This window comes from Triturus cristatus, chromosome 7 (assembly GCF_964204655.1).
Source record: "Triturus cristatus chromosome 7, aTriCri1.1, whole genome shotgun sequence".
Taxonomy (NCBI): domain Eukaryota; kingdom Metazoa; phylum Chordata; class Amphibia; order Caudata; family Salamandridae; genus Triturus; species Triturus cristatus.
In genome coordinates, this window is record NC_140590.1 from 1,163,039,756 (window position 1) to 1,163,067,193 (window position 27,438).

At 48.1% G+C, this 27,438-nt stretch overlaps 2 protein-coding genes across 10 annotated transcripts in view; one reads left to right on the plus strand and one right to left on the minus strand.

The window, feature by feature from the left end:
* The window catches only part of RNF25 (ring finger protein 25), a 158,436-nt gene extending 138,027 nt beyond the window's left edge, over nt 1-20,409 (minus strand). The window contains exon 1 of one of the 6 annotated variants that reach the window (XM_085618416.1): nt 20,258-20,409. In XM_085618416.1, coding sequence (XP_085474542.1) covers nt 20,258-20,289 — 32 coding nt within the window. In that variant the 5' untranslated portion in view covers nt 20,290-20,409. Of the gene's footprint in view, nt 1-18,404; nt 18,597-20,251 lie in introns of those variants that run through there. The other 5 variants (XM_085618417.1, XM_085618420.1, XM_085618419.1 and 2 more) reach the window with 5 other exon arrangements.
* Nucleotides 20,410-20,892: 483 nt separating this feature from the next.
* STK36 (serine/threonine kinase 36) overlaps nt 20,893-27,438 on the plus strand; it is a 290,182-nt gene continuing 283,636 nt past the window's right edge. For all 4 annotated transcript variants that reach the window (XM_085618423.1, XM_085618425.1, XM_085618424.1 and 1 more), the window contains exon 1: nt 20,893-21,206. In XM_085618423.1, the coding sequence (XP_085474549.1) occupies nt 21,123-21,206 (84 nt within the window). In that variant the 5' untranslated portion in view covers nt 20,893-21,122. The remainder of the gene's footprint in view (nt 21,207-27,438) is intronic.

The following is a 27,438-nucleotide window of genomic DNA, read 5'->3' on the forward strand; positions in this document are numbered from 1 at the left end:
TATTGTCTATACCAGATAATGCATAACCGAAGGTAAGTAACTTGTTCATCTGATAAAGATAAGGAATCTGCAGCTAGAAGTCCCTGAATAGATACATAAGCCTTAGCATCCTGGCGGTGAGCTGCTGACAGATTCCTCACAATCAGAAGTCCTGCAGGACCCAACGGCCAAAATGCCAGTCCCTGCGGACTGGACTGTCCAGGCAGAAGTGCTTGGAAAACGTGAGCAAAGATGCCCACTTGCTTCCTGGCAGATGTCCAGGACTGGGAGACCCTGAGACAATGTCGTGGTTGCAGCCTTCCCACCTAAGTGGAATGAGCTCATAAGCCCTCAGGGGGTTGCTACTTATCCAGGCCATAGCAGATCTTAATGCAGAGAATGACTCGGTGAGAAATGGTCGGTTTCTGCACTGCCTGACCCTTTTTATCTCCCACGTACCACACAAAAAGTTGTTCATCCAGCCGGAACTGTTTTGTGCGGTCAAGGTAGAACTACAACGCTTTCTTTTGGGTCCAGACGGTGGAGACTCCTCTTCCTTAGAGGATGTGGAGGAGCAAAAAAGTGGGCAGCGTGATTTATTGACCCAGATGGAATGGAGTCGCCACCTTTGCCAAAAAGAAGCCCGGTGCAAAGAACCAGCTTATCTCCAAAGATCATCATATGAGGAGACTTGGATGACAATGCCTACAACTTACTCACCTCCAGGCCAAAGTTATTGCCTCCAGAAAGGCTGTTTCTCCCACTCCCTTAAGGAGACGGTTGCGCAAGTGCTGACATAGTCCAGGCCTTCTACCAGACCTGTGTCAGCACTTGCGCAACCGTCTCCAAAAGGGATTGGGAGAAACAGCACAATAAGCATGCAGTATTCACTGACCGCAATGCCAGGCTGGTGGAATAAAACATTTTCTTCCCAAGTGAGTCCAGCCTCTTAGATTTCCTATCTAGAGGAGCGAAAGGGAATGCACCATAGGAAATCTAAGCCTGCACCACCAAACTCTCAGGGGTGGGGTGTTGGCTGAGTAACCTTGGGTTGCCCAGAGCCAGGCAATGGCGGCATGCAATTGTCCTGTTCACAGGAGCATGTGTGCTAGGCTTGGACCACGTGCCTAGGAGGACATCAGTTAGTGCTTCATTAAAGGGAAATATGAAGTACTTCAGTCAGAAGATTAGTCCTGACCTGCACGGATGGAAACTCCAGTCCAAGGACCTCTTCTGCCCTCTTTACCACAATGGCATAAGAAGCCCCCTCCTCCATAGCCACAGTCGGTGGAGAGAGCATGCCAGTATCTGAGGATGTATACCATCCGCTGGCTTCTCCCAGATCCTCAGACCATTCCATCTGTTCTACAGATAAATCCTGGGTTTTTAAAGGGTCCATACTCCCCTCCCAGTCTTCTCCATTGCCTTAAAAGTCCTCAAAATTTCCAGATGACAACATCGAACCTTTAGGTTCTGCCAGCACAAAGTGACACCGATCACATTCCGAGTCGTCGGGAACAAGAATGCTGTTGGCACTACCAGTGGGCACCGGTGGCGCCGAATGCACAGACTACAGGTCCGACGCCAGGGAAAGTCGCGTTGGCACGACCAGTGTTGTCCCGGATCCACGAGGCCCCACTGGTGCCATGGCCGGAGACAACAGTGTTGAATCCGATGAGGCCCCTTCCGAACCAGTGAGGCCCAAAAGTTCACCAGAGGTGTCAGCCCGCTCAAATACATGGTGCATGACCTCATAAAATTATTTATTTTTTTTGAACCAACTTTTATTGATTTTAACGGTCGTGCAAAAATCCATACACAGCTTGTTCGCCTACAACCACATTGGCCGGCAGCAGGTGACTAGTCATTGGCATGAATATAAGCATATGCTTTAGCACCAGGAACATTAGCTATAGCCCAGGAACCGGCCCCCACAGGTACATTGACTTCCAGAGGCTGTTTGCCTTAGTAGCGTTAAACCCTCAGTAGACCTCCCGCCCAGCAACCCTGTAGAGACAGTTCTTAAAGGCTAGGAACCAAGACGAACGAAATGTCCCACTCGTCCCGGGCCAGCCGGGCAGGTAGCGTTAGGGTAGGGCAGTGGGGTGTCCCAGTTGTGCGATGGTAGGGTCACAGCATATGCTAGCAAAAATCACCTAAAGGAGGCGCTGTACAAGTCAGGTACCTGTCATCAATGATGCACAGAGCAGTAAGTAGCGCCCCACTCCCCACATTAAAGATTGCCAATGTGACGACCAATCAACCAGGGGGAGAAAACAAGGGAAGAGGGGGAGGGTGTGGACCATCGCGAAGGGCGATAGTCATGGCGAGGGAGAAAAGATGCGCGCTCAGCTATCCCCAGCAGATGGGGGCCCTTCAGGGTGTAGTCCGCTAACAGCAGGGTCTCCTCCCCTCCCTCCGGGTCGGCTCTCACTAGTGGGTTACGTTACCTACCCCCTGCGGTGTTCCAGAACCCCCCCGGGTCCGTGGGAACTAGCGCGTCATCAAAGAGTTTCAGGGCTCGAAGTCGCGGCGGCTGTAAGCGAGCATGCTCTAGCCGCCCCAGGTAGTCCACCAAGGGCTTCCAGAGTTTCTTATACTTGGCGTCCCGAAGCTGTAGACGCGCCGTGAGAAACTCCATCGCCACCACTTGCCACAGACGGGTAAACCACACGTTTACTGAGGGCGACTCCGGCTTCTTCCAGTGAAGGGCTACTGTTTGTTTTGCAGCGCCCAGCATGTGGAGGCTAAGGTGCCGATCTCGACCCGTCATGGCTCTCAGGGTTGTTGGTCTAACCCCCAGAAGGACCACCAGCGGATCCTCCGGAAGAGGGAACCCGAGCACCCTTTTTACATGGCTGAGGACCTCCTTCCAGAAGATTTTCAGAAGTGGACATGTCCACCAAATATGTATAAAGTCTCCCTGCGCCTGAGTACATCGCCAGCACAGGGGAGAGGAATTGGGAAACATTTTGTGGAGTCTGGCAGGGGTGTAGTACCATTGGGTCATTACTTTGTACGCCGATTCTTGTTGAGGGATGCTACGTAGTATTTTAGGGATGTCGCCCCAAAGCCGGGCCCATTGGGCAGGGGTGACGCCCGAGCTAGTAGAGGAGTGCCATCTCGTCTGATAAGGGTGAGGGTCAAGCCGGTGCGAGCGCTGCAGCACCTTGTAGATGCGGGAAATGAGCCCCTTATAGTTGCCTAAATCCCGCGCTAGCTGTTCGAACTGTGTGTAGGGTCGCGTGGCCGCCGGCGTCAGGGACGAGCCCTGTATCCAGTGCCGCAGTTGTATATATTGGTATTTGTCTCCGTCCAGGAGCCCAAATTCCTGTTTGCACTGTGTAAAGGTTTTGAGAGTGTCACCGCAAAATAGGTCTCGTATCGTCCTGCAGCCCGACTCTGTCCAGTTCGCGAAGTAAGGTGTCTGACATGCTGGCGGGAACTGTGGATTTCGCGCAATCGGGGTGTGTGGGGATGGAAAGGTGGTCAAGCCCCTACTCACCGCCACTTTATCCCAGATCTCCAGGACCGTTTTGGTAGGGACGGCCATGTAGGCGCTGCGATGTCGGGCCGCCCGGGGAAGCCAAGCATGGTCCCATAGCGGCCGGCAGGTGACTGCCCTGTCCATGTGGAACCACACCTTTTCGCTCTCCCACGCCCCCCACTCCAGAATACAGCGAAGGTGCGACGCCCAGTAATATTCGAGGAGGTTAGGGCAGGCCAGGCCACCCCTGTCCCGGGGGAGACTCAAGATTTTATTCGAGAACCGTGGTTTTTCCCCCCCCCCAAACAAACGCGTTGAGCTCGCGTTGGAGCCCCTGTATTTGATGTTCCGGAATCGGAGTTGGCAGTGTTTGAAATAGATAGAGGACCCTTGGCAGTATCGACATCTTCACTGTGTTTAGGCGGCCCAACCAGGAGAGCGGTAAGGCCCTCCACGCCCGCAGGTCAGCCAGGACAGAGGTTTTGTAGTCTTGCCAGTTGGCTTGCGTCCAAGTGGCCAGATCTGGAGTCAAGTTAAGACCCAAGTATCGCACTGACGCGTCCGCCCACTGATACGGGGCCGAAACTTGAATCGCTGGGAGCTCTTCGGCCGGGATTGAGATGTTAAGGGCCCAGGACTTGGTGTGGTTAATTTTGAGCCCAGAGGCACGTTCGTAGGTGCAGAGTAGCGAGTGTACCGCCGGCAGTGAGCGCAGGGGCTCAGAGAGGGTGAGAAGGAGGTCGTCCGCGAAGAGAGCAATCTTGTGCTGCACTCCGCGAAGGGCTATACCACAGATATCAGGGGACCGCCGAATCATAATGGCCAGAGGCTCCACCACCAGAGCGAACAATAGGGGCGATAGGGGACAGCCCTGCCGAGTGCCTCTGCAGATGGGAAAAGGTTGCGTGAGCTGCCCGTTAACCCGCACCCTGGCAACTGGCGAGATATACGGGGCCATAATGCGCGCCACCATCTTAGGACCCAGGCCTATTTTCCGCAGCACTGCTCGAAGAAAGGTCCAGTCCACCCTGTCGAACGCTTTTTCCGCGTCGAGCGACAACAGGCAGGCCGGGATCTTCCAGTGCTGGGCCTTCCCGACGATATGTGCAATACGCCGTACATTGTCCGCGCCCTGGCGCTGATGGATGAACCCCACCTGGTCGGGCTCAATGAGATTGGGGAGGTGAGGGCTAAGCCGCTTGGCTAGAATTTTAGTGTATAGTTTTAAATCGGTGTTCAGCAGGGCAATAGGCCGGTAGGAGGAACACAGCGTATGGTCCTTCCCGGGCTTCGGGATGAGCGTTATGTCGGCCATTGTCATATCTGCTGAAGGCCCTACCGACTCCCCAAAAGAGTTAAAGAGGCGCAAAAGGTACGGCTGCAATTGCGGTAAAAAGGCGCGGTAGAACGACACCGGGAGCCCGTCCGGGCCGGGCGCCTTGCCAAGCGGGAGGTCGCGCAGAGCGCCAACCAGCTCTGGTGATAGAGTCCTCCAGAAGCCCGGAGTGATGCCCACTCAACGGGTCCCAGTGACAAGCGTCTAAGGCTTCCGCAACCAGCTCCGCCGCGGGGGGGTCGCCAGTGTAAAGGCCTGAATAGTAGTCGTGAAACGTTTGGAGCTTCGCCGATTCCGTAACGGCCCAGGACCCGTCCGCCTTCTGTAGCTTCGCGATATGTGCCGCAGCTGCCCGCGTCCGCAAACGTCGCGCCAGAACAGCGCCCACCTTGTCGCCCCCCGCATAGTAGCGCTGCTTGAGTGCCAGCAGAGCGCGCTCAGCCTTGTTAACCCTATGTGCGCGGAGCTGCCCCCGTAGGACGGCCAAGCGGCACTTGTGCGTCGCTAGCGGGCGCTCTTTGTCCATCTGCTCGAGCACCTGCAACTCCCTCGTAGTTTTTGTCTCATAGAGCTGGGCCTCACGCGCTCGAGCAGCCGCCAAGGCTGTGAGAGTGCCCCGTATAGTGGCCTTGAAGGCGTCCCAAAGGATAGGGAGGGGGGTCCCCGGCAGGTCGTTATCCTCGAAATATGCCAGGATAGCTGTTTGGAGCTCCTCTCTATCCACTGGATCCCGGAGGACGTGGTCCGGGAAGCGCCAGCGGCGCGGACGCAGCGGGTGGGGAGGACCTTCTCGTAGAAGCAGCTCGACATGGGCATGGTCCGAGACCGAGATGGTGGAGTGGGACACCGAGATGTAGTCCTTGAGTAGGGAGTGCGATACGAGAAGGAGGTCAATGCGGGAGTAAGTGCGGTGAACATGGGAGTAAAAGGTGTAGTCGCGCAACCCCGGGGAGTGGTACCTCCAAACATCCACTAAGGTTAAGGCGGTTAAGGAGCGTTTCACAGCCGCAGACATGGCCCCCACCCCGTGAAAAGCGCCCCCACACCGGTCAAGCTCCGCGTCCCACACCCAGTTGAAGTCCCCCCCGACTATGAGGTCTGTGGTTACCGGCTCTAGGTGTTCCCTGATTACCCTACGCAAGAAGAGGTCCTGACCCTGGTTGGGGACATATAAATTACACAGTGTCAAAGCGCGGGAGCCCCGCCCGATCTCCACCCGCAGAAACCGCCCCTCCGCATCTCTATGTACCTTGGAATCACCCCGGGTTATCCCCGCCCGGCACAAGATCGCCACCCCTGCCGTCTTTGAAGGAGCCGAGGACCAGAACTGAAGGGGGAAGCGCGGATGCGCCATCCGGCCCACGTCGGACTTGAGGAGGTGAGTCTCTTGAAGAAGAATGATGTCGGGGTTCTGCAGGAGGAGGTAGCGCCAGATGAGGCGTCGTTTGTTGGGGGAGTTGAGCCCATTCACATTGAGAGAGAGAATCTTCCAGGTAGCGATGGTAGTCATTGTCATAGAATCCCCAGTAGGGCGCCACCCGCCTGAGCATCCCACCCAAACACATGTCCCCCCCGCCAAGGGTAAGGAAGGAAAGAGGTTACGGAGGAGAACAAATATGAACAAGTACAACCATGTAAACCTGTAGTCGGCCAACAGGGCCGGAAGAGCCTATTCCAGTCAAGAGAGTAGCCAGGCACCATGGCACAGGCTGTCTCGGAGATGTCACTCTCCCAGAAATAGGATGGGGGGTTCGCCATCGTTGAACCGCAAAGTTATGGTGTCGAGGGTCTAGCCCGGGCCGCCGCCCAAGCCTGGGAGACAGTGCCCCGTAGAGGAGACGACGATGCGCCTCCGAGTGAGGCGTCCAGGGCGCCAGCAATGGGGGAGAGATGCAGACCACAGCCAGCCATGCCTCCGGTCGGCTCAGCCAGCTCAATAATGTGAATGCAGCTAAGTGAGCAGATCCTCGGCGGGCGTTGGTCATTTAACGGCAGAGGCCTGGGAGCCCAGCGGCGAGGAGGAGCCCTCCAAGGATTTGATATGTTCGATAATGTCCTGCTTGTCCCGGGAGGCCCTGCTGCCATCCGGCGACGGTGGGTGTCTAGGGTGTCGCACCGTGGACCATTGCGGCTTCGCCGGGACTCTGAGTTTGGATGGGCGCCGCGCGGGGCTGGCCGGCGGTGAATCAGGAATCTGTAGGAGTTGGGCCGCTTCCCGGTATGAGCGCAGCACCCGCCGCTTGGACTCCCACTGAAACATGAGGGCGAAGGGATGGGCCCATTGGTAGCGGATGTTAAGCTCCCTCAATTTGGCAGTGATGGGCTTGAAGTCCCGGCGTCGCCGGAGAGTGGTGGAGGCCAAGTCCTGGAACAGTTGAATGGGCTTCCCTCCGCAGAGGATTTCGGATTTGCCTCTGGCCGCCTGGAGAATGGCTTCCTTTTCAACAAAGAAGTGAACCCGTGTCAAGATGTCAGGGACCAGGCCCGGCCTCCCCATCGGCCCCGAAACCCTATGAGCGCGGTCCAGGGTGGGCGGCGAAGTGTCATCATCCCCTCGGATGTCATGGAGTAAGTCCGCCACGAAGGACATAATATCTGCCCCTTCTGCCCCAGGTGGCACCCCCCGGATGCGTATGTTGTTCCGGCGCCCCCTATTTTCCAAGTCCTCCTGTTGGATCTGGAGCTCAACATGTTGTTCTTCCAAAGTCGCCAGTCTTTGCCACAGGTGTTCTTGGTCCTCCGTGCGTGCATCCAGGGTTTTTTCCAAGTCATCCACTCGGCCACCCAGCTCTCCCACATCCCTCCGAAGGTCCTTCACGCATGCTTGGACCTCAGAGCGGAGGGACCCAATCTCCGATTTAAGTTCTTGCATGAATGCCGTCATGAAGGATTGCGTGACGGGGGCTGACGAGGCCCCGGCCCCCGAGGGCTCCACGTTCTGTGACGACGTGGCAGGCTTGGTCCACAAGTCCTTAACAGAGGCGTCTTTGGGGGTTGCCGGCGGCTCCTTCCCCTGTTTCGTACGGGTCATGGTGTGGCCGTGTTCAGGATCAGCCTCACAGTGAATGGGGGTAGCAGCCCCCAGCAGCTCAGGGGTCCGCAGTCGTGTGGCGAATGGCCAGCCCCACCTTTCCCGGCTCAGAACCACAGGGGCGCAGGGGTGAGCGCAGACGACAATGCCACGGCGTAGAGCGCCGCAACGCAGGAGGTCCTCGAGGCCCAACTCCACGTAGCAATGCGGCCGCTAAACTGTCCCAGGATTGAGCTCCCACGCCGTCCAAGAGAGGCCCTCCAGCACTAGGAATGGCCGTCACGCCTGTAGCGAACGCCACCAGCTCTCAGGTCAGGGCTCGTCAGCGGACCTCACCCAGCCCAACGTCAGTCTATCGTCTGGCTTGCATGTGTAGGCAGCAGGCCACGGATATCAGGGCGCCGGTCGTCCTCTGGGCGCGTTTCCTTCTCGAGCGCCCCCCGATCCAGGCCCAGGCCCCAGTTCAGTCGCCGTGTGGGCTAGGCCGCTCCCGCGAGGCGAGTCAAGGTGGCAGCCAGCGTCCCTCAGCCCCCGGCTAGTTCACAGCCACACGCACACTCCGCGTCGTCCGCCTTCGCCTTCGGGCCCCCGCCTCCGCTCTGGCCCCCAGCAAGCACCCAGGTCGTCCGGGAGGTCCCGGCCTACCAGCTCTCGTCGTTGTAGGCGTCGTCCGACGTTCAGCTCGGTGGCTCCTCGCCGCCCCGCTCCACGGATGGCCGGCGCCTTCCAGGCTCAAAGTCGCCACAGGCTGGCAGAACGACGCCGCGGCCAGGGCCCGGCCGGGCCAGTCCAGGGGCCCCAGTCACCAGCAGCAGGGCCCGCAACGCCGCCACGCGGCAGTAGCTCCGCGCGTGCAGTCGTAGGTTATGGCCAGGTGCCCCCAGGTAGCCCCAGCAGCCGCTCCGCGTAGCAATGTCAGGGCCGAGGCCTCATCACAGTCTGCCTCCTCATTGGCGCCACGGGACGGGCAGCCGCAGCGACGGGCCAGGGCTAGCCGCAGAACACAAGATGGCGGCCGCGCCCGTCCCCGAGCCCGATCTCCCTCGAGTCGCCGCTCCGTCGGCCCCAGTCGCCTCAAGGTCGCTGTCGCTCTGTCACACGGCCCCAGCCGCCTCAACGTCGCCGTCGCTCTGGCACACGGCCTCGCGGCTGCTCCAGCGGCACTCCTCCCGGTCAGCCAGGCGCAGCCAAGATGGCGGTCGCAGTCTCTCCCGCCGGCTCCCCGCCTCACATGTCACCCCTGCTCGCCACAGCCGGTGTCGGAAGTCTCTAAGGCGCCTGGCAGCCGCCCGCTGTCGATATCCAGCCGGTCCCCCCCCGGCTAACTCGTCTCCGCATCCACCGCCCCGCTTTAAAGGCTGTTTTCCTCGGCGGCGGCCCGGAGCCTCAGCGATGTGCGACTCACATCGTCCGCGGCGAGACCACGCCCCCCATAAAATTATTTTATAAGAGCAGGTGGCGCTCCTGGAAATTGAGGGAGACCCAGAGTCGACCATGGCTCCGCAGAGCCATGTGTAGAGCGTCGGTGCTTCTTACCTCGTTGATTGACAGACAGCCAAGGCGAAGAGGAAATCCGCTTAGACTTCTTTTTCTTGTGCCTAGTCCAGAGTGTCCCAAAGACCTCAGAGAACAAGAGGAGAAAGAGGACTTTGGACACCGGGAGCGGTCCCCTGACCTCCTATTCTTCGATCGGGACCTCCAGAGTCTCGCAAACCGGTGTCATCTGCCAGGCCGGAAGGAGCTTCATACATCTCGCTCCCGCAAGGCCTTCGGAGCCATGGCCCTCGCCGTCGAGACACACAAGGTGGGGAACAGTTACTGACATGTCGCAGTGACCGGCGCCGCAAACACAATTTAAACCCTGTCATTAAGACAAAAGGTATTGGAACAATACTGGCACAGAAAGAAAAGAACCGACGCCTGCGCGCCTGGGTGGCTCCTATATAGGTGACCGCAGCGTAATAACTGGGGTTATAGATGCCATACAGAGTCGAATTGGGCCACCAGACGGCATGCACAAGGGGTACTGCTCATGCAAACATTTCCATATTCAGCCAGACGAATTCAAAGATAAGAAACCTGCAGCTAGAAGTCTATCAGATACCGTATACAATAATATGTAATAATAGAAATAAAAACCAGAATGCAATAAATACTTACAGATATTACTATAAAAATACAAAAAGACAATGTAACAAATACTACTGACCTCAGTGTAGATCCACACAGTCTGAACTTTCCTCCTAGTGTGTAATGCCCAAGCTTATACATTTTGCAGTGTGACCCACATTTTTGTGGTTAAGGGCCTTTAACAGATTAATAGGGCCTCTGATATTGTTCCAATACCTTCTGTCTTAAAGATGGGTTTTAGGTATTTTTCTGGGCCTTGTATAAGGATGGACACAAGCATTCTGTGTGTTCAATAGACTCCTTTGCTGTATTACACATCCTACATGTACTATACATTTACACATTTGTTTTACAAATACCACCAAAGTCATTTAAGGGGAGATGCAGAAGGCTAAAATGCAAGACAATCTTCTTCTCCCAAAGCCGCATGGTATCAATTGAGAAACTCACACAGCCTTCAGTTTCACCTCCAGACCAGTCAATTGTGGCCTGTTACAAACAACTGCAGGCGAATAAGTCTAGAGCATTGGGTACTTTCAAACCTTTTGTTTGGACTGGACGATGCAGTTATTAAGCCGATAACATAATTGGGCATATAACCCTATTCAATTAAGGGGGAAATTCTCCTTTGTACTTCTGAAGATGGTCTTTTCATCATGGAGTGATTGGATTTCAAAAACGAACTAACTGGATCTTTTAATCTTGTGACACTCATTGTGTAACCTTGTTTGCCCTGAAGAAACGACAACTAATCGCAAAGATCGTGAAAAATATGTTGGCTTGTCTTTAATATTGCCTGAACTATATAAATATCACGTTTCTTCAATGAAAACTTCAGAATTCTGTCTACATATATACATTTGTCGAGAGGTGTGTACCACCAAGAACCGGTATAGTATGTTAACAGTAAGAAGTTTATTCATAGGAAAGTGCAGGAGCCCACTTCCCGCAGGTCAAAACTCCAGGGAATCCAAACCACATCTAAGAGCTCGGATGTGGATACCATGGGGAAGGAATGCAGGGGATGAGCTAAGCTCAAACAATTACACATACGAATATAAACAAATGTACGCGGTACATCGAGATACAGCTGATCATCAACTGTACACCTGTGTCAATGACATAAACAAAGAACAGAATGAGAACGTTACATCGTCTTCCCCTTTATATAGAAAGAAAACCAAAAGAATAAAATCAATGCATATAAAAATCCTTATATTTAGTAGGCATGAAAACACGGCGAGTGCTTCTACACTGCAACTGAGCATTACCATCAGGCTAGCTAACCAATTCACCCACAACATTCGTAGGAACATTTTCATTTGTCATACTTGCAGAAACACCTTCAGTGATGCTTACATCTGTGTCTGAAGTATTTGGAACAGTAACTGAATAATGAGTGATAGAGGAAGAGGAAGAATTTTCATCTTCCAAGTTAAACCAGCTTTCACATTTCTGGTATTTGTACTTACCAATTTCAACTGCTTGTTCAGGCATCAATTTAACTAGTGCTCTTGTATTCCTCCAAGCTTTGCCCTGCAGTAAGGCTGACCCTTTGGAAGTTTTCTCAATTTGAACTGGTTAAGAAAACAGATTCTCCTTTTTTGACTCCAGTATGTTGTTTAACCAGAACCCAATCATTTTCCTTGAAATCAACACATTTCACATAATACAGCTTGTGTTTTGTCTGTGCAGCATCCACTCTGTTTGACCAATTTGGCTATGCCACAATGGGAAACTTTATTTTTGGGCATTGTGTCCTTCACCCAAACCGGACACACTTCTGGTTTCCTTTTTCATAATAGAAGAAAAGGAGACACGCCAGTGGTAGAATGTGGAGGTGAGATATTATGCCAGACTGTGTTGCAAGAATTCTTCAACAGGTACCCTACTTGCAAAAGCAGACTGTAACCCTTCTTATTTACTCTATCTGCCAGATCATTAGAGGTCGGTGAATATAAAGCTACTTTCAAATGTCGGATGTGATGTTTTTGTACAAATTCTTTCATGTGTGAAGAAATTAAATAGAGTACCATTATCAGTAACCAAGTCCCTGGAAGTCCTTAATTTTCAAAGTTTTTGCTTAAAAAAGCTACCACAGACAAAGTATTTGCTACTGGAACAAATTAAAAAAAAATATCCATTTTGAAAAATAATCAACAAAGACTACCAAGAATTTTTTGTCAGATGGTAGTAAATGAAATGGCCCCGCAAAATCTAGAGCTACTTTTGACCAGTGTTCTTCAGGATATGGAACCATGTGTAATAGTGTGTTATGGGTAAGCCAGTGTTTGTCTGAAAGCAGACAAGTACTTTAGGAAGATATCCAGTTGGCCACTTTGGAATCTAGTGAGGGCCACCAAAGATATTGTTTTAAATTTTTCCAAGTGGCCCCCATCCCTAAATGACCTCGATAGGCAGCTTGGAATAGTTTGGTCTTATGACAGTATGTGGAATGGTAACATTGCGAAAAAGCAGCCCATTAACAATGGATAACTCACTGGTTATTTGTGAGAAAGGTCTGAGAGGGGCAGATAATGACCTTTCTTTGGGCCACCCTTTTTTAACAAACTCCATCACCAAAGATAAGACGTTATCTTCAACAATGGCAGATAACCAATCTTCACGGGAAATGAGTTCAGATGTACTTAAAATATCTAAAAGTGGCTACTACTGATTCAACTTCATGCTCCTCAGAGTCAGTATCATGAATGGGTATTCTATATAAAAATCCGCTCTCAAGTTTCCGTTACCATGAATGTAATCAATTTTGAAGTTGTACTCCTGTAAGCATGAAAGGAGTCTAACATGTCTTGCTGGCACTTTACGTGAGCCATTTCCATTGAGCAAATTAATTAAGGGTTTATGGTCTGTGAAAAGAACAAAACTCCTACCCTAAAGATACGTTTTGAAGTTTTCGATAGCCCATGAGCAGGGTAATGCTTCTCTCTCTCTCTCAATAGTATTATAGTGAGATTCTGAAGTTTTAAGGGATTGAGAAGCAAAAGCCACTGTGTGTTCAATGTTTTCATAACATTGAGACAATACAGCACCTATCCCAATCTGACTTGAATCAACATGCATTTAGAATTGGGTTTAAAAGCCGATAGAGCAGGTGCATTCATAAAAATGTTAACTGTAGTAAAAGCTAGGTCAGATGCATCATGCCAAACAAATTGTGCATTTTTCTGCAACAACTTTCTAAGAGGTTGTGCAATCATAGCATAACCTTGAATGAATTTATAAGAGTATTCTTTCATTCCTAGAAAATATTTCAAAGTAATCTAATCATTGGGAGGAGCAAAACCTTGTATGACTTGTACTAATGGAAACTTTGGGTATATATCAGTGTCGGATATATGATGTCCTAAATAATCTACTCAGTTTTGAGTAATTGACATCTCTCAGGCTTAGTGTAATGTCTATATCCATGAAAATGTCTAACACTTTTTAAGGGTATTTTTATGTTCGATCTTCATTCTTGAAAAATATAAGGACGTCATCCTGATAAGCCTGTGTGCTAAAATGGTGTCCATTTGTTTTTGAAGAACGCTCGCTGCAGATGCAAGACCAAATGGGAGCCTTAGGAATTTGTAAGCTCCAAAAGGAGTGATAAAGGTTGTAATAAAATAATAATAATAATAAAACCATTTCTAGAGCGCCTGGTTACACTACCATAGTGTGTCCCCGCGCTAACAAATGCTGCTGCTGACCACCTAAGACCAAAGGCCGGGAGCAAACCCCAATCCCAGATGCAGAGAAGTTAGTTTATACCCGGGAATAGGTGGGTTTTCAATTTTAAACGGAATCTTGCTTCAGAAGGCTCCATACGAAGATCAAGAGGAAGCCTATTCCAGTGTTTACAGGCCAAAAACCTAAACGAAGCACCTCCGATCTTGGTCTTGCGAACCCGGGGAAGTTTGAACCGCATAGCTCCCGCAGACCTAAGGTAGCGAACGGGGCGATGAAGGGTAAGAAGGTTACGCAAATAGCCGGGGCCTTTACCCTGAGCTATGCGATGGGCTAAGCAAAGAGCCTTGAACCTAATTCGCTCCTCAATGGGGAGCCAGTGGAGTTCATAAAGAGCCTTTTTTCCTGATGCTCTGCGTGGGAGGTTAAGCACCATACGTGCGGCGGCATTTTGCACACGCTGAAGTTGGTGAATACCTTTTTTGCTAAGCCCCAAAAGAAGAGCATTGCCGTAGTCCAGATGAGGCGTGACTAAGGCATGAATGAGTGTCTTTCTGGCACTAATGGGGAGTAACTCGAGGATTTTCCGAAGAGTTTTGAGTATATCAAAGCATTTGCACGTGATTTTACTGTTCTGATGCTTAAAAGAGAACTCCGTGTCCAGCATAATCCCCAGGTTTCTAACAGACTCAACCGGCTGAGGAGTATCCCCCAGTTGTGTAGGCCACCAGGCCTGTGACCAAGCAGAGGGGGATTTCCCAACAACTAGAATTTCAGTTTTGTCGCCATTAAGGCGTAGACAGTTGTTGTTCATCCACCCTGCTACGGAGAGCATACAGTTGGAGAAATTAGTGGTCACATCTGACTGGTTATCGGTGAGTTTGATTATTAATTGGGTATCGTCAGCATATGTGACGATATCCACTCCGAAGGCTTCCACAATGCGAGCTAAAGGCTCCATGTAAAGATTAAACAGTGTAGGGCTTAAACTGGAGCCTTGAGGGACTCCATGTTTGAGCTTTCTGAGGGAGGATTTATAAGGGGGGCAGTGCACCTGGAAACTCCTGTTGGCTAAAAAGGATTTAATCCATTCCAGTGCAGATCCCGTCACTCCCCTATCCGAGAGGCGAGACAACAGCGTTGAGTGCAGTACCGTATCAAAGGCTGCACTTAGATCAAGTAAAACCAACGCTGCCGTCTGCCCCTCGTCAACTGAGTTGATGTCCTGATCACCATAAGATTTGGGAAACACGTCTGGGTTATGTAAAGGTTTGAGTGAACTACAAATTTGATCATATAGCATATCTGAAATAATTGTAATGGGTGCCCCTGAATCAGCCATCATGTCAAATGTGACGGAACCAATATGAACATCACAAATAGGTCCTTTCACAGATTTAACATAACTGCATCTACATCCAGTGTAAGAACAACCCTTGACATATCCTGTGTACAGTTCTCTGCGACAGAGGCTATGTCAACAGAGCCAATATGAGAGGTATCTCCCCCCACTCCTACAGATGCCCTGAAAGTGAACCATTTTGTGGCACTTGGCTCATCTTTTCCCAAAGGCTAGGCATGCCGCATAATTGCCGATGTGTTTATGAACCACACTTATAGCAAAAGGATAGTCTTTTTTCTGTTGAAATTTGTTGTTTTTGCCCTGTAAGTTAAAGCGTTATCAGAATCTGATACTTGCACAGAATCAATGGGTTGTGTCACGAGGTCTGCGGAACTACATCTCCTAGACATAATGGAAATTTCAATAGCTTTAGCCATATCTACTACTTCAATCATAGTTGGATCTCTAAAGAGAAGTTCCTGATTTTTTCTTGAATTGAAGCAAAACATGAATTGATCCCCAATGGATGCATCTAACGTTGGTCCAAAATTACATTTTGCAGCCAGATTTCTCAGCGCAAACATATTCTTCAATTGTTTCTTCTGAAGTTTGTTTTCTTCAATTAAAGTTGAATCTTTGTAGCAGTTCACTTGGTTGTTCCGTAAATGTATTCTTTAGGCTGGTGACAGCTTTCAAATATTCATTCCAGCCTTCACCTCCTCCAGAGGGTGTAATTATCAAAAATCCAGTGGGTGTATCAAAAATCTGTTGGCCTTCCACACCTAAATTACTATATAAAATAGCCTTTTTTCTTTAGCATTACATTTTTCAGCATCAATTGCTACTAAGAAATTTTCAACAGTATTGTACCAGTTTTCCCATAGTTGTGGTAGCTTACCAGGATTTTGTAGAAAAAGCTGTATTTGCACTAATTGTTGAATTTCTTTTCTTAAATAAAAATGTCCACACTATTTACTGTAGGTCGATGGAAAATCCTAATAAGCACAAAGGTTTCAGTATTTGTATTTAAAACGATTGATGTGCTGCCAAATCATGAAAACGCAGCGTTCTGGATTTGCTGGCTTTAATTGTGGCCCAAAGCAATATGGCCAACCTGTTGCTGTGATACGCTGCGTCAAAGATATAGCTGGAGGCGTCAAGTGAACCCACAAGGTACGGGAGGCGCGTGTCCGGCAGCAAGAGCACGCACAACGTCCAAGGAGGACCCTCTGGTATGGGAACCGTACCAAAAACAAAGGGATCGCCCTACAAGGCAACTCACTGGGTCGGAGGTGTGAAGCTGAAGCAGTGCGGTAGCGCAAGGGGCAGAATTGAGGCTTGACGGAAGCAAATTAGCAACAGAAATGTCAACAAGCATTTACAATGCAATGGTCTCGGCAATATTCTAGGTAGAGCTATTGGTATTGTTCATTATTTTTTTAATCATTTTTGTATCCCTAAATAAATGGCATTGTCATTTCTATTGGCATTAGTTTTTTTTTTGCATATGTGATACCTATTGCATTAGCAGAGAGAGAGTGAGGTAGTGAGATAGAGAGAGAGAGTGAGGTATTGAAATAGAGAGTGAGGTAGTGAGAGAGAGTGAGGTAGAAAGAGAGTGAGGTAGTGAGATAGAGAGTGAGGTAGTGAGAGAGAGAGAGTGAGGTATTGAAATAGAGAGTGAGGTAGTGAGAGAGAGTGAGGTAGTGAAAGAGTGGAAAAATAAACTGCCTTAACTGCCGCTGCTCGGCTTCCAGGGGCAGTGGAGCTCTTTGGAACCTTAAAGTGGCAGTGTCAAATTCTTGCTTATGAAAGTATTCGCCACCTACTTACAGCATTTTCTGAAGATCTTTTAATCTTCAAAAAGCGACAAAAATGCGATTTTGCCGCATAAAAGGCATTTGGGGGAGGGGGAGGTGTGTGTGTGTGTGTGTGTGTGTGTTTTCTCCTTAAACTGAGTTTTAAAGGGACATTTGAAGTGTAAATGTGCTCTGCTGTCCCAGCACATAGGCAGAAATACCATAATGTTTAGGAATGACAAAGAAGATCCTGTGACCGAGAGAATAGTATCGGAATCTACTTTTAACTGCAAAAAATACATTTAAAGTGATGGGTTCTATGAGACTGAGCTTGGGGTGGGGGCTAGCGACATAAAATGCCTTCCATGATTGACCAGCTGACCCATGATGTGCTTAAGAGATCCTGTCCAGACGTGACTCCAGTCATCTGGGAGTCAGGCCTGTCCATCAGATGTGCACTGGACTGTAAGCCATCCTCGATTACTGTGACTGCGCAGCCCGAGGAACAACAGAAGCGTCTGATAACGGAGGGCTCGCGGCACTGGCCTGTGACAGAAACTCCTAATCTCGAAGGACTTTCTCAAGCAAAACAGTTCAACGAAGCAGGGCTGTAAAACGGTCAAATAAAAAAAAACTTTACATCTGTTTTCTAGGTCACACTTTGTGACCCTCTGTAGATAAAGAACACCAAATGACAACATTCGACAAGAGGGTTAGAGCGCCCCCCTTCTCCACCGCGGCTCTGTTAACATTAAAGATTTCTGCCCAGGGAGTGAAGGGGAAGGGGGTGGGGGGGCTGCCTTTCATCGCCATCTCTCCGCCTCATTGGCTCCAGCCTCGCTGGCCCCTGCTCCTCGGTACGGTTGTACAGTAAATTGCCATCCGAGAGGGCTCGTCAATCTGTGGGGTAGAGCGCTGTGGTGTTGGGAAGCCGCACCCTGGCATCCACTCTAATTTGTACCGGGGAGCTCAGGGGAGGGGAGACTGTGAGAAAGGTGAAGGGGGGTGCCGGAGGTGTTACATTACTCCTCCGACCGCCCCCTAAGCACACTGTTGAAAAGGAAAAAGAAACCGGGTTTATGACTAACTGGGGAAATGTTCTTATGGCATCTGTAGTCTTTGTAGTAAAATATTATGCGCCTTGAAGGAGTGGGAATTTCAGAGTGCGCCGGGGTTGTTGGCTAAGCAAAAATCCCCCTGGAAAATAGCTGGCGCAGTGCGGCTGGTGAGAGGCTGGTCAAAGTCCTTCCCACCGACGAGCCTGAAGCCCCAGGGTCCGGGGCCCTCGATAACGATACGGATCATGCCTGACATGCTGCCGGTGTGCGCGTCCGGGAGGTAGGGCGCTAGGGGCTGGTCCTACGCAATCTCCCCACAGCTGCAGAAGGGAATGCCAGGGTGAACTTAAACAATCACGGAGTCCTGCGCACTCCTCCCCTGCCGCTAGGAGGGAGGGAGGAAGGAACACCCACAGCCCGTTGCCAGCAGCCACACGGCTAAACCGGGAGAGCCCGGGGCGAAATAGGGAGGACTATTCAATGCTGCACCTTGTACGAGATGCATGGGGGGGGGGGGGGGGGTCTTTGGTGCCGAAACGAAACTACACTCACCGCAAACAAAAGGCACGGCGTGAAAACACGGTGTGCAGGGCAGCGAGGAGGACGCAGCGCTGGGGTGACACACGAGTAGTAGATGGAAATGTGAAACGTGGTTATTATTTAAGATACAGGGCCTAACTAGGCGGGCAGCGCGAGAGAGCAACAGCAAGAAGATCCTCACGGCCAGACGATCGATAAAAAATGGCGGATGGGAGCTTCCAAACTTTTTCGGATTCGGGGGCGTGTTCCTGCTGTTCTAAAAGGGCGTGGCTAAAAAGTGGAAAGAACAGCAAGGAACACGCCCCCGAATCTGAAAAAGACGGAGCCTATTTGGAGGGACGGCTCTCTCCTCCAACGGCTGGCCTCCGTTTAGGAAGCCAGCCAATGGAGGAGAAGCTAAAAGAGAGGCGGGCTAAATAGCCACTCTAGAAAACATTAAATCTTCCGACTTCCGGTTCTGCCTTCGGCAGACCGGTAGTCCTCGACCTAAAAAGTGGACTGCGGGCTCCTGCAGGTCGCTGCCAAGTATGGTGACAGTAAGAAGTGTATTCATAAGAAAGCGCAGGAGGCACTTCCTGCAAGTCCGATTTCCAGGGAATCTAAACCGCATCTAGGAGCTAGATTGTGGATACCATGGTGAAGGAATGCGGGGCATGAGCTAAGCTCAAACAATTACACATATGAATATAAATAAATGCAAGAGATACATCATGATAAAGCTTGTCATCAGCTGAACATGTGTCAATGACAAAGGACAGCATGCTAAACGCTAAAGCTACAAAATTACACACTTTTGAAAGGATTCTTGCATCTTTCCAAAGTATCGCAGGAGGTCCTCAAAGGGTTCCTTCCCTTCCATACATTAAGTATGCACTACACAAACGTAATATGCTGCATGAAAAAAAACATCATAGAAACAGCGAACACGCTTCGAGAATACAAGATTAAGTAAAACATGTCAAATAAAAACATGGACTAAATCGCAGACATTAATTCCCTTAAATATTCATTGTTAAGATATTGATCAATGTTTTTACTAGTAGAGTGAAAGAAATCAAACAGAGCTCAAAAAGGACCTTTTTCGATGTTTGTTTTTAATTCCTAGCTGGCCCAATTTAAGCCCTGTATACACTTCAGACTAAACGACCGTTGTTACAATGTTCGATCTTTGCATACCCTACTCCCAGTGGCCAAAAATTCACGTACACCACAATAAAACGACAAACCAAATACTTATTGCCATTTTAACACTTAAATCGTTGGGCTCGTGTTCATTTTTTCAGCATTCCACAACCGTAGTAACAAAAATCTAATGGTCTGAATATTGATCTGGCGTTCTTTGTCCATAGTTAATTGGATACCAAGATACGTGATCACTTCAACGCAAGAAAACCAGCTACCAATGTCGGTCAGACTCTGCGTAATTCAGAAAATGTAATTAAATACTTATATGGCAAATTGTCATAAGTGAGCAGTCTCTAAAGTTAGAGCAGCTCGCTTAATTGGTCCGTGGTACTGATGGAGCAGAGGGGTGATCTCGCCCGAGTCACTAAACAAGGTTATTTATCTTGTTTCCCATCAGGGGTGCCTCCTGCAGCTGGCTTGTCTGTCAAGTTTTACGCCACCCAAAGATGTTCTCAGTTTGTTTGCTATAGATCCTGACTCCATTTCACAGCGATAACCAGTTCTAAACGTACAGTAAACTGACGTCCAGAAGCTCAGCTTTAACAAAAATTACGATAACGCCCAAACGAACAACCCTACTTGCGTCAATGTAGCCACTTAGAATATCAATGGTGAGGCCTAGCTGTAAGACCGAGACCTAGTATCTTCCAGTAAGCCATGCAAACCCTCCTCACCCTCACCAAGTATCTTCTCCATCCTCCTCCTCCGCCATCTTCCTGTGAGGGGTATGCCCCGGAAACGCTGCCGAACCTTACGGAACTAGCGGTTGCTGTGGAGACGCCGGGACGCGGTAATCAGAGCAGGTCCTCGAAGACGACTTTGCCCGGTGAAAGTGCCTGTGCGGCATGGGTATAGAAAAGGGACAATGACAATCGTAAACACGGACTAAGATGGGCACGAGCTCTCTGGAAGGAGAGTGGGGCGTGAAATTGGTGGTAGCTACAAATAAAGATAAGCAAGAGCCCGTGCTAAGAAAAATCAATAAGAAACTATAGCCACGTCAAAGTACATTAAAAAACGATAGAAACCTTGGGTAGCGACAAAAAAGAGGCGCAGCAAAAATCCCGGGTCTGGTCAAAAATAAACTGTGTTGAGACAAGGTAGTGCCTGTCCCAATTGTTCTTGTTACACTGTCTGAAAGTTCACGCTACTCGTGGCGCTAGTTCCACTGTTGTTTTCATGCGTCTGCTACCTCTTCCCAAGGTGGCGGTGACTCAGTTACCGCTCAGGCTACGTTTAATAGATGTTTCCTTTGTTTCCATTGTCGCTAAATAAACAGGCAGAATTTAGGGCAGGCCGTAGGGTCCTGAGATCCAGGAAGAAAAGAAAATAATAGTTAGAAGGGGAGGAGCTGTCCCTACTGTAAAGTTACCATGTTTTAAAAAAAATACAGTTTCTTGTGGGGACCCGAAGTTTCGGCTCTTTACTGCAGTGCCGCACCCGGACTCCGCTCCAACTGCATTTTTCCCTGTTAGACTGTGACCACCCTCTCTTGCAGCCTGGACGTCTCTCAGGCTGTGCCCCCACACCCCCTTTTTTCCAGTCATGGAACGGTACCAGGTGCTGGAGATGGTGGGTGAAGGATCCTTTGGTAGAGTCTACAAAGGACGAAGGAAGCAGAGTGGGCAGGTGAGGGAAACCGAAAGGAGAAATAATACAGATGTGATTACATGATCTTCAACCCGCCTACCCTAGCACGCGCAAATCCCTCTATAGGGTCCTCCCGATTAGAGAGGGTTAACACATTTGAATATCTGGGGGTAACAATTAACCTGTCCATGACGTGGCATTCACATAAAACTAAGGCAAATTTGAAACTGACTCAGCTGGTGGGTGGCATCACCAGGATGACAAAAGGACTGACCTATAAGCCATTTGGCCCCCGTCTCCAAATTTATAAAACCCAGGCAAGAGCGGCAGTGACTTATGGAGCTGAAATCTGGGGGCATACTGCCGTCCAGAAGATCCAGGTCACGGAGAACAATTTTTTAAGGCAACTGGCAGCTTTACCGATTGGTACCCCTCTTCTCCCCCTCAGATTAGATCTGGGCCTAAGGCCGATTTCAGAGGAGTTGGGTCTCAAACCCCTAACTTTTTGGTGTAAAATATGGAGCTCCCCGGAACTTGCTAACTATAGAGCTGAGCTGCTTGAGATTTTGCGTTTTTCAAAAATTGCACAAATCCCATGGCTAAGATATATTAAGCAAACTTGCGAGTTATTAGGTAGACCGCTATTGTGGTCCGACCCAGGGATTGCATGTCCCAGGTTTTCACGTAAATCTATTGCCAAGGTTTATTATGAGCATAATTTACGCTTTGCAATTACGAGTGCAAGGGAGGGGTCTCCAACCGAATACTTCTTGGGCTTTAAAGACTCATACCATCTAGAGCTTACATTCAATGATATGGGCCCTCCACTAACAAGGAAGTTATATATGCAATGGCGTTATAGTACTCTCCCTCTCAGGGTGCACACAGTTCACTGGACAAACTCCCTCTCTACAGTCCAATGCCCCACTTGCACATACTCGCGAGAGACTGATTTGCATATTATATTCTTCTGCCCAGCTTACCAAAGAGCAAGGAACTATTGGCTTCGCCCACTCCTTAGAAATCTGGCCTTTAGGCAGTATTTGCCAGCTTTTAGAATATTGAAAACAGATCTATCTGCCCCAATTGTATTTGCTGTTGCAAAATTCCTAACATCAATGTGGATTACCCGTACTCATTGTATTAAGCTAATACAGTTGAATGAATTTTCTTGAAGATTTTAGTCTAACTGTTCTACGGTTAATTTTAACTGATTGATGTCTGTTTTATCTTCTTTTCTGTGCATATTTTTATTGATATGTTGTATTCTTTTATGGTCCTAGTGACCTAAATAAAGACGAAATGATGATAATGATTAACGAAAACTGAATTCGAAGCTTGACAGCTAGACTTATTTATTTGATGAATTCAGTGTATTCTGCAGTTCCACTCTGACAACAAAAACTGATGACTGGAAATCTTACATTGCCTTAAGCCGATGGTGACTGCTCCATGTGCGGTTATCTCGGATATTTCTGTCTATTTTGTGTCGTTGGTGAGGAGTTTTCTCTTAAAGCTCAGTTTTAGGAATACTTCACACTGTTCTGCCCCAAAACCTCCAACCCACAGCGGTAGCTGCACAAATTCTGCCCCAGCTACACCATTGCAAACAGTCTTTTATTAGATCTTCTAGTTACAAGAACATAGCTTTTTAGTCGATAGGTCCCTCATCACATCACTCCTTTACTGCTCAATTCATCTTCCTTCAGTTGGGTCAGCGCCTAAACACCTCCGGGCATGAGTGCGCTTTATAAATTCTCATTTCATTTCAGTGCTCTCAGGAGGTTACAAAGAGTCCACAACTTTGCTCTCTACTAAGTCACAAGTCGTAATAAATGTAGCCATGCTTCAGATGCCCGTAGACCCCTCTGCTGGGTACCACAGAGTGAAATGTGCAGTTCTTTGTCTAATGCTTTAAGATTTCGGCAATAAGGACCGCTATTGTTTAAAACACCAATTCTCAATATACTGGTTGTCTCGTGTTCTACGGTCCGATCTCCTTTATTAGGTCGAGCCCGGGCACCGCATGCACTGCGAGGAATGCTGTAATGAGGTATGGACTTGGAGCCTCGCCCACTCTCCGTTCATATGTTTAATTGGCTTGTGTCATTGTCTTTAGTGAATGCTGGCTTCTAATTCGTTAATAGGCTTGTTAGTTCATCCTTAGTACCGCCATGTCTTCATTTGTAACCTCCCATGAGGGCATCCCCTGTAACGTGTGTTGTTGCTCGGTAGGCTTTAATTACAGCCTCCGATCACTATTTTGTTCTATTTATTTGCGGCTGCTTTGTGGCACCAAACGTAGCTGCATGTTTTTTTTCTTTATATTTTTTATTTAACTTTTGTTTGTAAATTGTTTACGCCATGCTTTCACATTTATGGCAGACACACCCCTTTCTTTAGAAGAGGCGCGCCTAAGGAGCAGGGCACTACCGCAATTAAACTGAAAGTGCGGCATTGGGCTCTTTTGCAAACAACCATTTGCAATGCAATAGGTCTTGCATTTTCAAGAGTTTCGTTAGCATAGCACATGCTTGTATCATTTGATAGTTGTGTGGTCTGCTGTCTGATGTAAACAGACGTTTTGCACTTTGTGTTTCACTACAATGTGCTGACTGGCTGGACAGAGTCTGGATTGCCTGAATAGGCACTTTTCCCACAAATATTAAAAGGACAGTGATTACACAGATTAGGGTTTGAGAAAAACAGAATATATGTGCTTTTTATTTTTTGGTGTATTTCTGTCCATTGAATAAAGAATAAGAAACTGCCTGTTCTCTGTGAGTTGGACCCTGGCTTTTTAATACTAGGGAAACTCAAGGTTCTTAAAACACAGCCTCCCCCTGAAGTGAGATACTCCAGTAGCACTGGCTTGAAGTTCACAATCTAGGAGAAAATTCGCAAAGTCAGCAAGAATGTCCAGAATGAGCACCTGGAGTGTGGAAACTGGAGATAGGTCAAGGTGCCACTAACTCCTGTGAATTCCTGTGATTGGCAACAGTAACAGTATTTGCCCACTCCTCTCATTTAATGGATGCAATCGCACCATATCTCTGTAGGCTCCACGAGTTCCACAAAATCCCACCTCTCACTGGTGCAAAAAAATGCCTCACAATATTTGCAACTTGATTTCTTCGCAGATCAGTTTGAATATGCTGTCTCTCTTGGCTGTCCTATAATTAGTTTCACAAACTTATGAGCAGGGGTATAGAAAATACTGTAATAACCAACAATAGTTAAAATTGCAATAACCCACATGCAATACTGCAATAGAACTTGATAACCTAAAAAAAGCAAACATTTCCAACCAATATGGCATACCCTACGCAAGACACTAAAGCGCCGCCAGTAATAATTCAGACTTTCCTGTGACCTTTGGCCTCCTACTATTCCTAATTGGTGCAGCCTCTCAAGAAAGTCCTCCGCCTGAATACCTCTCTGACATTCAATTGAGGACTGAATCTAATTATTCATAGGAACTAACAACTGTAGAAGTTATAAGCACAAGGAATTTGCCCATGCTGCTGTTAGATATTTCTATGTTTGCCTATTACCTCTAGTTATTGCATGCCTAAAAGATGGCTCTGCAGATGTATACATTTCAGGTATAAAGAAAACAAGTATTTACAATGCAATAGGTCTCGCATTTGCTAGAGTTCAAGTTACTATCATTGTAAATAGCAATGCCTTTTATTTATCTGTTTTGAAAAACAACACATAAATAAAAGGCATTGTCATTTACAATGCCAATAGCTCAAACTCTCGCAAATGCGAGACCTACTGCATTGCAAAAGCTAGTCTATTAACTGTTCCCTGTTTGAAATGATCTCCGTTATAAATCTTCTTCCTTGCTTTTTTACACCCCTAATTGAGGAATGATCATCCAGTGTTCTTCCAAGTTGTCTAAAGTCATTACAGCTTCCAAAAGTAACAAGAGACTCTTTTGTTCTTTAAAAGTTGTAGTCCTGAGACCTCCCGTAGTTCTTCAGGTTTTGCTGCTATGCTGTTCATCCCCAACATTATATGCAGTTCCCCAGGGCTCAAATACTAAAATAAAGTGGGATGAGGACTCGCCAAGTTAGGCAGAATGGACGTGACATCACAGCACGTGACATTGCATGTGGCATCACAACCCATGACCTCACAGGAAGTGACATCGGATTTTAAGACCTTTACATTTTGCACTGGGGTTGTGCCAAAATATTGACACAACCCAGGCGCAAAATCTGGGCCTCAACTTATACATACATTTTTAAAATCCCGGCCACAAAAAAATTGGCAACAAGGACAAATGTGGCAGTACATCTGTTCTGCTTAATTGTTTGCAATTGTTTTAAAATATCTTATGGGGTTACGGCACCTGATACAGAGATCTCTGTGTGCCAGCTAAAAATCTCAGGGAATAATAATAATAATGGTAAGGTAACTCTGCAGGATAACATATTTGTTGGAGAGATCTGTGTTTTGCCTAGTCCTAGTTTTGAATCAAAGTAGCATTGAGGGTTAATATGTCTCCTGCAAAGCACATTATGGAACACGCAGATGACAGATTTTCATTTTATGTAAACAGGTAAGTGGGTTGCTGCTTTTAAGACAGAGATCCTTTTGTTACTTGTAGTTCATAAATTGTAATCCTTCTAATTTAGCACAGTGAGGCATGAAGGACATGTGGCTCCCACACCTTGCAACCCTCACTGCCTTATCTAACACATCCTTTATATTGATGTATACTCATGATTTATTGTCCATGTATAAATATGTATATGTGAGGTAAAGCGCTCTGATACCCTGCATTGGGATGAGTAGACTCTTCCCAATGCAGGGTGTCAGAGCGCTTTACATCACACTTACACAAATAACAATTTAAATACCACTATTTTGTTTTATTTCTTTTATAGCACTACTGTAGTACTAAAGCGCAAAAAAAGTAATAAACCAAATAGTGGTATCTAAATTGTTTTTTGTGTAAATACTGGGGTGACCAACACATCTAACATTCTTACAATGTATGCATATATATCTCTCGTATATTGGGACTGAACAAAGTCAAAAGCATTTCTCTCTTAAGTACCTGTGAAGTGATAAGATGTGAGCCTTTCTTTCTGCTCATTGCATCTAGGTGTGAGGCTCCACATAGCTCCCAGCCAGGATACCCCTCCCACAAAAAAGAGGCCTAATGGCCCATTAACTATGGTCTTTGTTATGGGCCCAGCTTGCATCTGATAAGCCCCTTCCCTGCCAGCACTTTGCTGCTCGGAACAAAAACAGACAACTTGCAGGCTTGGCTAAAAGTGTCCCGATGTCTGAAAATCACACTGGGACGAGCTCAGCATATTTCTGTGAATTCCAGCTGAAGGCAGCCAGCTTTGCAGCAGGGTAGACAGCATCTACCCTCTGAAAATAGTGGGTAGACTGCATCTACCCGCGTCTACCCTCGACTCGAACCCCTTCACTTTGCTTTTTAGACCAAGATGCCCCTCGGGGATTGGCAATATAAATAAAGCAGAGATATCCTGGAATCTGAGAATTATACATTGGGTAGTGTTGGCACTACTGCTTTACTGAGCCTAGAGCGCTAAGTGAGCTGGGGCGATTCCCATTATAAGTGCGGGCCTGCAACTTTGACCATACTTAATGCAGTTGGCTGACAAAAACAGATGCAAACAATTTTGGTGAATAAATCAATTCACAATGGTTCACAAAGAACTCATTTACAACAAAATACTTGACAAAGACAAAAAAATTACTGTAGTTAGTCTGATTTAGAAAATGTATAAACCGCTATGAACAGCAGGTTCCAGTTATGAGAACCGCTTTATTCACATCATAAACCACATCTTCAACTCGACATTTACAAGGGATTGATGCAAAGTGACCCCATGTGAGAAAACCACAACCAAACTCGTGAATAAGCAGTGTAGAGAAATACACAGGTGCGTTGGTATACAAACAGCTGCATATTTGTTAATCCACTAGAACAGACCCATAGTTGTCTGTGTACATGTCAGTCATGAAATGACGAGCAGTTTGTTTGTACTAATAACTGTCAACGGCATTTAATTCAAGGGTCTCTTCAGGACTTGGAATTGCCTGGGGGACTAAGACAAATTAAGCCATTAGGCAAGCTGTACACTACAGCATGCAGACTTTGATAAAGTTTCACCACTGTGTGGGAATAAATACAGTTACTAACGGGCATAGTACCCATGAGAAATGAGCAGGAGGGCTATAGGACCTCAATTGGGCATGGGGAGCAGGAATCAAGTCCACA